At 43.1% G+C, this 12,087-nt stretch overlaps 1 protein-coding gene across 1 annotated transcript in view; it reads left to right on the top strand.

Moving 5' to 3' along the window:
- Window positions 1–12,087, top strand: part of NIBAN1 (niban apoptosis regulator 1) — a 143,132-nt gene that overhangs the window by 121,099 nt on the left and 9,946 nt on the right. Inside the window, exons 7-12 of the mRNA XM_046682378.1 lie at window positions 451–555; window positions 850–1,012; window positions 4,374–4,561; window positions 7,564–7,725; window positions 9,315–9,425; window positions 11,264–11,371. Coding sequence (XP_046538334.1) covers window positions 451–555; window positions 850–1,012; window positions 4,374–4,561; window positions 7,564–7,725; window positions 9,315–9,425; window positions 11,264–11,371 — 837 coding nt within the window. The remainder of the gene's footprint in view (window positions 1–450; window positions 556–849; window positions 1,013–4,373; window positions 4,562–7,563; window positions 7,726–9,314; window positions 9,426–11,263; window positions 11,372–12,087) is intronic.

Here is a 12,087-nt window from a genome sequence, read left to right as displayed (position 1 = left end):
GGAGCTTGAGGAGGAATGATGCTCTCAAGGGGTACGGATAAGCCTGTATCAAGCCACCAAAACCAAGTCTGATTCCTTTCCTAATTTTGCTAAGGATGCCCTTATCTATAATTGAGGTTTCTCTTCTTATCCTAAATGCACTTGATGTTTCTAGTTTGAATATGAGAAGTTTGAATTTAAGGAACTTGTCCTTTCCGATGGGAAAACGTCAGCAGACATTGCTGTTCCTCGGGGATGTTTAAGAACGTTTACCCTCTAAGATTGTCTTCGTTGAGATTTCTGCAGCCTCAGAACCAAAGTTCAACTATTAACCTAACAGATTTCATGTAGCCCAGGAGAATCTTATGTAGCCAGGATAGGGATGGCCGACCATGACATCTTCGCTTGTGCTGATGCTCAGATTTAGCCATCACCAACTAACCGACTCTGGGGCTCTCTTCCACTCGGCAGATCTTGAGTAACCTGGTGATGGAGGAGCTCCTGCCAACGCTTCAGACAGACCTTCTGCCTAAAATGAAGGGGAAGAAGAACGACAGAAAGAGGGCCTGGTTCGCTGTAAGCGATGATTTTGCTCTGCAACTGAGCTACTCAAAATGAACATTCCCTTCCCTTCTCTCTCTCTTTCTTTTTAAATAATTCCTTCCCTGGGTGGAGAAATGCCTACCTCGAGTCTGCTCAATCTCACTTACATGAGGACTAATCCAAACAGACTCAAACTTTGAAAGAAAAATTAGAATGTGTATGCAGTTTTGTTTATAATAGTCTGAGATTAACCCTCCTCCCTCTACTGACTCCATCAGCCGCTTACGCACGACAGATCCCCGATTTATGTGTTGTTCTCTGTTTCAGCTCCTCGAGGAGGCCTACAACCTGGTTCAGCATCAAGTTTCAGAAGGATTAAGTGCCTTGAAGGAGGAATGCAGAACTCTGACGAAAGGCTTGGAGGGAACCATCCGTTCAGACATGGATCAGATTGTGAACTCAAAGAACTTTTTAATTGGAAAGATCAAAGGTCGGTAGAGATAATCCCTGTTCCTACTAAATAGGCTGTGCATTTAGGGCTCCATCACATAGTTGGAATGCATGGTTTCAGAGGAGAATTAACGGAGGGCGTTCGTAAGAGGTGATGACAGTTTTAATAGGAGTGTGCTAGAGGTGCTATGAAGAGCCTGGACCTCCCCGCAGAAACATCAGTGACACAAAGTGGAGGATTGTCTGCTTGGTGGTTGTTCTCTGCACTTCAGGCCCTGTTCATACTCTTGCCCAGCTTGCTTCTGAGCTCTTCTAATAGGTCCTACTTCGAGGAGATTGGAGAAGGCTTACCTGTAGCAAAGATGTGTGTGTCTGAATCAGTGTGTCTGTCCATGCGATGCCTTCCAAAGCCAGATGTAAACTAACTTGAGTGTTTTCTGTTGACTGTTATCCATGTCTCTTATTCCTCCATTAGCACAACTAATCAAGAGTTGACTATACATTGAAATACTTTATACAACTTAAAACTGCCAACACCCCACTCCTGTGCCCACATTCCTGTTATCTGGGGCTGCGCTGGATGTAACCGAGGCCATTCTCATGGCCTGAATTAAACCAGTCTCTCTCTTTCTCTTTTCCCTAAATCTTTGTGGTTCCAGTGTATTCCACATAAAATAGAAAAAGATTCTGCCCTGGACTACTGTTTGTTTCCTAAAAGAAGCCTTCAAAGGAAGTCATGATCAAGTCTTTTAATATCAAAAACACATTTTAAATGTGTTTAAAATGTTCTCCATCTTTAAGACAAGGAATTGTACTTGAGGCTACATCCATAGGGGCTTCGAATTTGGAAAAACTTTGGGACCATTGGGTCCCATAGGGCTCTTGAGCAGCCTTTAGTTCTGCTCCGTAATCGTCTTTTTCACTCAATAAGCATTTATTCTGCTCCTGCTGAGTACAAGGGCTATGATGGTTCAAAGAAGAGGACATGATTTTATACATTGAAGAGGATATGAGGCACATCACAGATACTGACAGAAGGAAAAATAGGACAAACACCACAGAAGAGGCAGGAGAGGGAGGGCACAGTGGTTCCCAACAAGGAAACGTTTCAGCTTCAAAAGCTGTGGGGGCCCTCGTGACGAGAGTACTGTGGTGGTATAGGCTGATGGGAAAAAGTGGTGCCATCAGGCAGCATAAGAGTGGACACTTACTGAGTGGTTCCAGATTGCCACCTACGGTCCTAAGCACTTTGAACACGCTAAACTCATTCCATCCTCACCATACCCCTGAGAATACTTACTCTTAGGATCCCCATTTTAGAGAGAAGAAAACGGAGGCAGAGATTAAGTTACTTGCTCAAGAGTCCACAGCTTGAGTGTTTGCAGAGTCAGGGCAAACCCGGGCCTCTGACTCCACGCCTTCCCTCTTAATCACTGCTCAGCTGCTTCTCCCCAGCTGCCTTAACTAACATATGACTTGTGAATTAATATGTCACAACACAGGATTCATCACAGCAGCATCTCTGCACCTTGAAAAACTGCAGAGCATACCTCTGTGAGCTGTAAAATTTATTCGATCCATAAGGAAACCTCAGCAGACAACGGTTCAGGAAGCTGTGTGGTGGTTCCAGGGCTGTCCCAGTGGGTGAAATCTGAACTGGCCTTGAAGAGGCAGGAGGATGTTTACAAGCAGAGATGGAGGAAGGAAGGCACAGCTAAAAGGAACACCAAATACAGGTGCAGAGAGGAGGCTGCAGCCCACGGTGGCACGTAGGCATCTGGGGTCAGGCCCAGAGGAACATGCCCTACCCTGCCCCTCCTTGGGCCTATCCCTGCCTCACTCAGTGGGGAAATCATCCAGCCGCTGCTAAATCTTTCCTGTATGTTACCTGTATTCATGCTTATTCTGCAGTTTCAATGAGATGCTCTTCAAATAGTTCTTCTCTCAAACTTCATTGATGAATAATTCATTTGTTCTCCTTGCAAACAATTTTTCATTTTGGTATCAAGCAAGTCATTAAAAGAAGAGTCATAGATTGTTCATATTTGAACCATACAATTGAAAGGTTTTCTTTTCCTAGCAATTCTATGACCTGTTTAATATTTTATATCCCAAATATTGATGTTATTCATAATATTAGTAGCACTGGTCATCTCAGGTTCTCAAAATAAGAGGCAGTCTGATCCTCCCTAACTCTGAAATATTCTGCAAATGGAAATAACATGGCCAGTCATCTCACTGTAAGTAAGTTATTTGCCAATAAATACTTAAGAAATGCACTTGAATTGTAGTTCTGTATCTGCAAATCAGAGTGTGACTTTGGTTAAGCCATCTTAACATCTCCAGGCCTCTTTTTCCATCTATAAAATAGAAGGATTGGACACCCAAATGAGTTTAGACTTCCTTTCTCAGTTCTGATACTTTGACAAGGCTCCGCGACTGACCCAGCTCCACAAAGCTGGCCTTTGGGTCCATGGAGCAAGCTCCGCCCTCTTCCAGGTCAGGCTTCCTTTACTAGAAGGCTGCTTCCAAACCTGGTGAATCCTGAGAATGACCTTAGCCCTTAAAAAATATTCAGAGTTCCATGTCCTGTGCAGACTCACTGAATCAAGCTTTACTGTGTTCTTCCTCTTCTAAATCAAAGACCAAGAATTGCCTCTTGGAACTGGGAGTATGGTTACATTTTTCCATCCCTCTTTATGATTTTCTGCACTCTACGTTTTTGTCACTGTGCATGTTGTCCTTGATTATCAGGAACAAAAATAGTTTTTTAAAACTTGGGAGTGGGAATGGGAGATGGGGGGGCCAACTGAATGGGATTTGTTTCCATCTGCCCAAAAAAGACTGTACTTGAGTTTTTAAAAAGTCTCTTGAGGAGGGGAGAGAGGAATTGAATTATATCGGCTGATTACCTCTTAGAGAAATGAATTAAAACGTAATAAATTGTTATATACAATGTTGAATCATTACATTGTACACCTGAAACTAATCTAATATTATATGTCAATTATGCCTCAATTTAAAAAAACTTAAGTTGTGTTTTTAGAAGACAGACTATGCATATATAATGATGGTGATTGATAGTAAGCAGGTGGGTTTTTCTATTGTATTAGGCATTGCATGTTCTTAGGGACCAAGCAGAAAAATTCATTTCCTCCTAGGGCAGAGGAAAGTTTGCGGAGGGGAGGTATTCTGTTTGTTCCAATTCTCAGAGCATCTAATGGTTGTTGGTCATGGTGAATGCTGGCACAGGACTCCCTGTGCTGGTGTGTCTTACCCATTTGAGCTTGCCTTAGCTGTTAAATGGCTCTATAGGGCACTGTTCAGCCCTGGCCAGGCTCTAGTACCTTTGAATCCAATTTTGCTACAAGTTGTGGTTTTCTGGCTATTTCCTACCACAGCCATGGTGGCCCAGCCAGCAGAGAGAAGCTGTGCAGAGAGTGTGCAACCATTCCTGGCGTCCATTCTGGAGGAGCTCATGGGACCTGTGAGCTCAGGATTCAGTGAAGTGCGCTCACTCTTTGAAAAAGAAGTGGATGAACTTAGCCAGAACTTTCAGACCACCAAAAACAGTGCCCAGCTCAAGGAGGTAGGATATGAAGCCAAGGAGTTGAGTGTGAATGCTCTGCCTGGGGCTGCCTTTTCTCTGCAGCTTTATCTGCATTCATCCATTCTTTCCTTCCCTCCTTTGTCCCTCTCCCCTCACTTCCTTCCTTCCATTCATCTGCACTTGCATCCGTTCATCTAGTTTTTGTTCCATTCATCCAACCACCCCATTCAGCCGTCCATTCATCTATCCATCTACCTGGTTTCCTTTATTAATGGTTTCCAAGTTGCAAAATTAATAAGATGCTTGTACGAGGGAAACAATATACTCAAATATACATATATATAAGAGCAAAATTCATCACTCATACCCACCTAATCCTAGTCCACCTCCAACTCCCAGGACACCTCTGCTCCCAACTCCCTGAATTAACTAACATGAATAGCTTAGTATGTGTTTTCACGTACTTTTTCCTTGTTCCTACAAATATACAAGCGTATATCCTCATTTATGTAAATTTCATTTGTTGGTTTGTTTCCAAAATTATAGACTCATGATAAAAACCAATGTTTCTCAAAGTGTTGTTTCTGGACCAGCAGTGTCATCATCACCTGGCTGTTAAAAATGCAAATTATCTGTTTGGATGTACAAAATGTTTGTACAAACAGTATTAATTAGCAATTGTTAAAAAAAGAAGAAAGAAAGAGAACCTGAAGCAATTGTGAAAGAAAATAGGCAAATGAAGACAGGTTTATTTACAACGAGTGCACACATGTTTCAAATGCACACACACACAAAGAATGCAAATTCTCAGGCCCCCACCAGTGATTTCCTGAATCTGGGGGTAGGCCCAGCAGGCCGTTTCAGCAGGACCGCCAGGGGATTTGATGCACCTAAAGTCTGAGAGTCACTGACAGACAACTTGGCAGCTTTGTTTCACACCTGGCATGTCATGATGGACATCCCTTCAAGTCAGTGGATAAAGCCAGATACCTCTGTTTCTCTTCCTTTGTTATTTCTTCATGCACACATGCACATGTAATTGTACATAAGCAAGATCATTTCATAAATATTTTGAGATTTCTTATTGTAGCCTGTTTTAAACTTGCTTTTACTCTGCCTCTTCCCCCACACCACCCACCATCCCTCAAGTAACCAGCGTTAGCCAATTAGCATATGCCATTCTGTACTTTTCCCCATGCTTATATAGCATATAAAACACACATTTATAGGCTATTTTTTTAGATTGCTTTCTCTTAGAAAAATGGAATTATCTTATATATACTACTCTGCTTATCAGTTTCCTCATTCAAAAACACCTCATGAAACTGTTTCCAAGTTAACTGTCCTGGCTCTAGGTCATTCTTTGTAATGGCTGCATAATATTTCACATATGGATACAGCACGATTTAGTCACCCATTCAAATGTTGCTGGCACCATGGACAAAGCTGCAATAAATAACCTTGGTACATATATTCTTATACTCTGATGCTTTTATTGCCATGGGCTAGATTCCTGGGACAGGATTGCTGGGTTGAAAGGTAAGTATATTTCTCATGTTAACAGATGTTGCCATTTGCATTCCAAAAAAAGGTTTGAAATTTTACATCCCTACCAATTATGAATAGCAGAGAACTTTCTCCCTCAGATTCCCGTCAGCATTAGGTATTATCACTTGTTTAAACTTTTGCCCATCTGAATGGAGCAGAGTGGTAACCTGTGTTTCCTCTCCTGTCTGCTTATGTGATAGTTCTGAAAAATAGGCACATTACATATTGTGTGACAGCATGCTTTTAATCATTAATTCCACTTCAGTGGAGCTCTCCATAACTCACTTCTTAAAGGGAGTAAGGTTTTCCCTTTATGAAGACAATGAGAATGGGCTCTTTAAAAATTCCTGTTTAGGGCCAGCCCCAGTGCCCTAGTGGTTAAGTTGGGCATGCTCTGCTTGGGCAGCCTGGGTTCCCTTCCTGGGCGTGGACCTACACCACTTGTCTGTGGCCATGCTGTGGTAGCAGCTCACATACAAAAAGAGGAAGATTGGCAACAGACGGTAGCTCAGAGTAAATCCTCCTCAGCAAAAAACATAAAATAAAAAATAAAAAAAATCCTGTTTAGAGAAATCTTGATGTCTCTCTTTTCTGTGGCCTGAAAATCTGGTCATCCTGTATCATTCATACTCACTCTGTGTCACTCCACAATTTTCTCTAAGGGCTCATTTTCAGCACCTTTCTTTCTGTCTTCTCCACTTACTCTCTTGTTTCTTCTAGATCTCCAATATTCAATTTTTAAAATGATTTTTAAATAATCTTGGACAATAGGATGCATTCTGTTGGCAACAACACTTGTAGCATAAGAGTATGTTGATAACACTTGAGGTCTTTAGTGGATGAAGTCTGTCCCTGTCCTCTTGCTGGAAGCTGTATGACCTCATCAATTATGTTATCACCTGTGCAAACTAGAGGGTAGGGACTGCAGTTTTACCACTGGATGCCTCTCCCCAGCCAGGCCTCTTCTATCACCCACCTCCCCATCCACTAGCACCATAGAGACCCTACAGCAGAGGGGAGCTCCGTGGGGGCTCTGGCTTCACTCCTAGAGTCCAGGAGTCCAGGGAGGGCATCCCGACCTCCTTGGGATTTTCTGAGAGGAATGGTACTCATTAAAGTAGGCTTTGGAGGCTGTGGGTCCAGCAGCAATTCCATGTGCCACAGAGCCTGCCTGCCTAGTTCTTAAGCTCTAGAAGTGGGAGCTTGGAATCCATCAAGAGCTTAAGAAGATGGGGCTCCCTGAATGCACCCCTGGGTCCTCCCATCGTCCAGTTGGTTCTTCTCTCAGTCTCTGTCCTATCAGCAGAGCTGCCCCAGGGACTCACTGAAGGAAGGAAATAAGACAATGAGGACGTCACGGATGCAGTGACCTGAGATGTGATTGACTCTGATAACATACATTTGATTGTTTAGAATCTGTGTAATCTCTAATAGATATGTAATATGGTCCCTATGTCTGAACATGTCTAATTTTCCCCTTCACCAACATGCAGAATCTAGACCGGCTTAGGGATCTTCCACTGGATTCTGTGAAGATGGAACCTTGTTACATTAAAGTCAACCTGCTTCAGGAGCGCTTGCAGGATCTCAAGAGCCGCTTCAGATTCCCCCACGTTGATCTGGTGGTTCAGAGGACGCAGAACTACATGCAAGAGGTGGGAGTGGCAGGGGCATCCGTGGTGGGTGAGGATCAGCAGAGCAGAGAAGCGCACGCTGACAAATGAGACTGGTGCTCTAGGCTGGAGGCCCATGTCTTTAGTTATCTTGTTGAGTGAGGATGTATTTTGTCCCTCCAGCTGGCTTCATCTTCATTCCATGTTGATGAACATCATAAGAAGAATATCTCAGGGCAAGAAAGTGGCATTAATTGATAATTACTTGCTTTTAACCTTGGCTGCACATTAGAAGCATCTGGGGAGCTTTTAAGAAATGCTGATGTCTAGGGCCCACCTCCAAGTGATTCTGATTATAGATAGATAGATAGATAGATAGATAGATAGATAGATAGATAGATAATTTTTTTAAAAAATGTTCCATACTCTCATTCCCACTGCTTCTAATATGCAGCCAGGATTGAGATCCACTGGCTTAAATCAATTCCCAAACCTAGTTAAGAATCAATTAATCACAGCTTCATATTTAGATTTCTTCAGTTTACTTGATAGGTTCCTTTTCTTCCCCACAAGAAACAGGAATGAATAGCACAAACTCTTTACATATTATAGTGCTTTATAAGTGAAGAAAGGGTGTGATCATTGAAGCTATAAGAGCCCAATTCTATTTCATAGATGTTCCGGGGAGGTTACTGTGGGGCTGGACACTGTACCAGTTCCCACTTCAGGGAGCTGATAGGGAGACAGAGACTTAGATAAATTCACTACAGTGTTGAGAGTGCTGTGAGAAAGGTATGTGTTGGATGATTTGGGATCACAGGTTTGGGGAAGAACGGAACACTTTTTTCTTAAAAGTTATAGGCAGGATTAAGTGATCCATCTTGTTATCTAACCTCTGAGTTGTGAAGGATTAAAACTGGACAAGGAATAATACTGGATAGCAGTTTCACAGCAGTCCCTTTGATAATCCTGAACCCGGGTGAAACTGATGCGGGCACCAGTGCAGAGAATAAGAGATCTGAAGTGCTTCCGTTTCCTGACCCATGAGCGTGTCAGCCGCTGTCTCCACCAAGCCCTCAGCCTGCCTCCCTTCCCAGCCTGGCAGAGAAAGGAAGAGGACTGAGGTGGTAGGCTGGAAAGTGGGGAGAGAGACGTGCTGGCGTGGTTTACATCCACCCAGAAGTGGAGGTGCAGAATTAAAGCAGCCAAGAAATAATTGGACAAGGCTCCCACCTCACCTTGTTAAGCCCTGGCTGCAGGTACCAGAGAATGGAGGAAGGGGGTGACCACAGGAGATGGTGGTGTTCTCAATTCCAGGGTCTTGGGTTTTCTGGTTCAGAGCAGAAGAAGAGGAGGAAAGAAAATACATACATACATACATACATACATACACATGCGTGTGAGTGTGTTTATTTTCCAGCCTCTTACTGAGCCCAATGTGGCCATGTGCCTGTTTATTGCACAATCCACGCAGTGGGATAAGGACCTGTTGCCCAGGGTCCCTCTCAGAGTTGTGCCTGAGGGTTCTCATCTCTGATGGTCATGCCCTCCCTTCTCACCAAGCCGACTTAGACATGGGGGTAGTGATCCGCCTCTGACTGCGCTGTGTCTGTGTTGCTTTTGGCTTCTAGCTAATGGAGAATGCAGTATTCACTTTTGAGCAGTTACTTTCCCCACATCTCCAAGGAGAGGCCTCCAAAACTGCGGTCGCCATTGAGAAGGTTAAGCTTCGAGTCTTAAAGGTAAAAAGCGTTCTCTCATTTGTGAGAAGCATAAAACAAGAATGTGATCCCTATTTCTTCAGTTAAGCGGAATCACAGGTTCTCTTTTTCAACCGCCCCCTTTTCTTTCTAATCTTTCCTTCCTGTGGCCCCTGTAACCATCATCTAGCAGCTGGTCCCCAGCACGACTTTTATGCCTGTCCTGCCATCTAGTGGCCACTTTAGGCAGCGTGAGTCCTCAGCATCATTGCCCATTGGCTAGAAGTGACATGTCCCAGCTTGCTTTCTTAGCAATTGGACTTGATATTTATTGTCTGTCCAGTTTAAACAAAGCATTGTGATAGGTATTACATGAAATATAAAAAATAGGCAAGGCACAGCCTCCTTCTTCAAAGAGTTTACAGTACAATAAAACCCATTTAAATTAGCCAGCATTTTTTAGAAAAATCAAAATAGCATGGCAAAGGAAATACTCTGAGGAAAGGATACCTGCTATATGAAATTGTTTTAAATGTGCTTCATGCATAAGTATATATCAAAATGGCTGTAATACTAGGAGCTTGCACAAATATGGTATATTTTTAAAGCTTTTTTAAAACCTATCCTGTTTCATTTGAGCCTCACAAGACCTTGTGAGATAATTAGAATATGTCCCCATTATAGAGATGAGAAAAGTGACTCTCTAAGAGCTCACATAACTTGTATAAGCTCAACAGGCTAGTCAATGGTGAGCCTAGAGCTAAAACTCTCCTTAAACCTAGTCCACTAATTTTTACTACCTACTTCCCCTAAACAGTGCTTTGGAGCAGAAGATCAAAGTCTCACAGAGCCTAGGAGGTGGTCCCTGAATTTCGCACCTCATCTTGATGCCTCACAGGCAGTAGAAAACTTTGGTAACCAAATCATTGAGATTAAAAGCAATATGGATCATGGTAACACAAATAATAACGAAGCTACCATTGAGAAAAAGATAGTATCAATGTCAATATCGCCTCTAGTGGCAGGGCACGTTATACCTCTCAGGACAGTCCATTTCTTTTCTGGGCACTTGTAACGACAAGCACGTGCTTCCTAACGTTAAGCCAAAGTTCTCACCATAGGTAATTCTAGTTCTACCCTCTTTGTTCATGTCCTTCTTCCACATGGTATCCTTTGCTTGTTTGAATAGGGCTATAACCTTGCCCCAAGTTACGATCTCCTGTGTGTATAAATGACTTCATCTCTTTAACCGTTCTTTATTTGGTCTGATCCTCCTGCTCCCATGCCCATGACTGTGGTCCAGTTTGTCTGTGACCCCCTTAAAGTGACAGCTAAAACCAAACCCTGCTCTCTAGGTTTGGACGTTCCATGCAGAACAGAGTAAATCATCGTCTTTCTTGTTCTAGATACTAAACTTCTTTGGTTAACATACCACCATGTTAATGTAGCTATGAGCCAGACTCTCTCTTCCCTTGTGGAAATCATTACAACCTACTGATCCTGCTTTCAGGATGTAGAGGAATGAAGGAGATAGTCCTGGCTCCCATGGACCTACCCAGGACAGGGGTGACAAAGCACAAACTCATCCCTCAGTTCTGTCCTCAATTTCTTTATAACACAGAAGTCACTCTGTTTTCACTTACCTCTGTTTCCATATCTGTAAGAGGGGAGGATAAGAAGGGTCGTTATCAATCATAACGTCCACCTAGAGTGTGAGAGAATTGCATAGAAAGATCTGTGAGACCTTGGAAACACCACAAGGATCCTCAGAAATTAGGGGGAAAAGGGAGACGAAGTGAGTAGCTGAGTTTTTGTTTAAGGGAAAGTTAACAGCTTGCAATGTTGCTATTTAGCATATGTTTCTATCTCTGTATTGACAGCAATATGATTATGACAGCAGCACCATCCGGAAGAAGATATTTCAAGAGGCGCTGGTTCAAATCACACTTCCCACCGTGCAGAAGGCACTGGCGTCCGCGTGCAAACCAGTAAGAGGATGGGTTATTCCCAAAAGCCTGCCCTTATTGCCTATGAAGTTCCAGCGAGGTTTTTTTGCCATGATGTGCTTGCAAACGGTAGCTTAGACCAGGGAGCGGTCAGCAAACTTTTTCTGTAAATGGTCAGATAGTAAATATTTTACGCTTCTTGGGTCATACTATTTCTGTGGCAGCTACTCATCTCTGCTGTTATAGTGCAAAAGCAGCCACAGAGGATACACAAACAAATGGGCATGTTTGTGCTCCAGGGAAACTTTATTTACAAAAAGTAGCAACTGACTGGGTTTACCAACCTCTGGACAAGACAAAATCTCAAAGGCTAACGATCTGAGTTTGAGCCAAGTTAAGGGTTGTCCTCGAACACTTGAGGATGCCAGGTGTTCCTCATTATAGTATGATTCATAGGTCCAACGTGTCCTCTGACACTTGACTTACTCCAGGAAAAGACCTTAGGTAACAGGATTACAGAAGGATGTTTGTTCTGTTAAATCCAGTAACGTTTGTTTATGGAAATCAATGAAATTGAAACCCTTTAAAGCTGTTACAAACACCAGTCAACCAGTGACAGCCATGATTATGAAGGTGTGAGACTCAGTCTGCAGAGCAGAGTCATGGGTGAGCTGACTCTGGAGGCTGGGTCAAGACCTGGGCTCAAATCCTGGCTTCTCTGTGTGTCGGCTCTGGGGCCCTGGGCAAGTCACTTTTCC

The sequence above is a fragment of the Equus quagga genome, chromosome 13 (assembly GCF_021613505.1).
Source record: "Equus quagga isolate Etosha38 chromosome 13, UCLA_HA_Equagga_1.0, whole genome shotgun sequence".
Lineage (NCBI taxonomy): Eukaryota > Metazoa > Chordata > Mammalia > Perissodactyla > Equidae > Equus > Equus quagga.
Note: the sequence above shows the minus strand (reverse complement) of the source record. Positions and strands in the feature narration are given on the sequence as shown.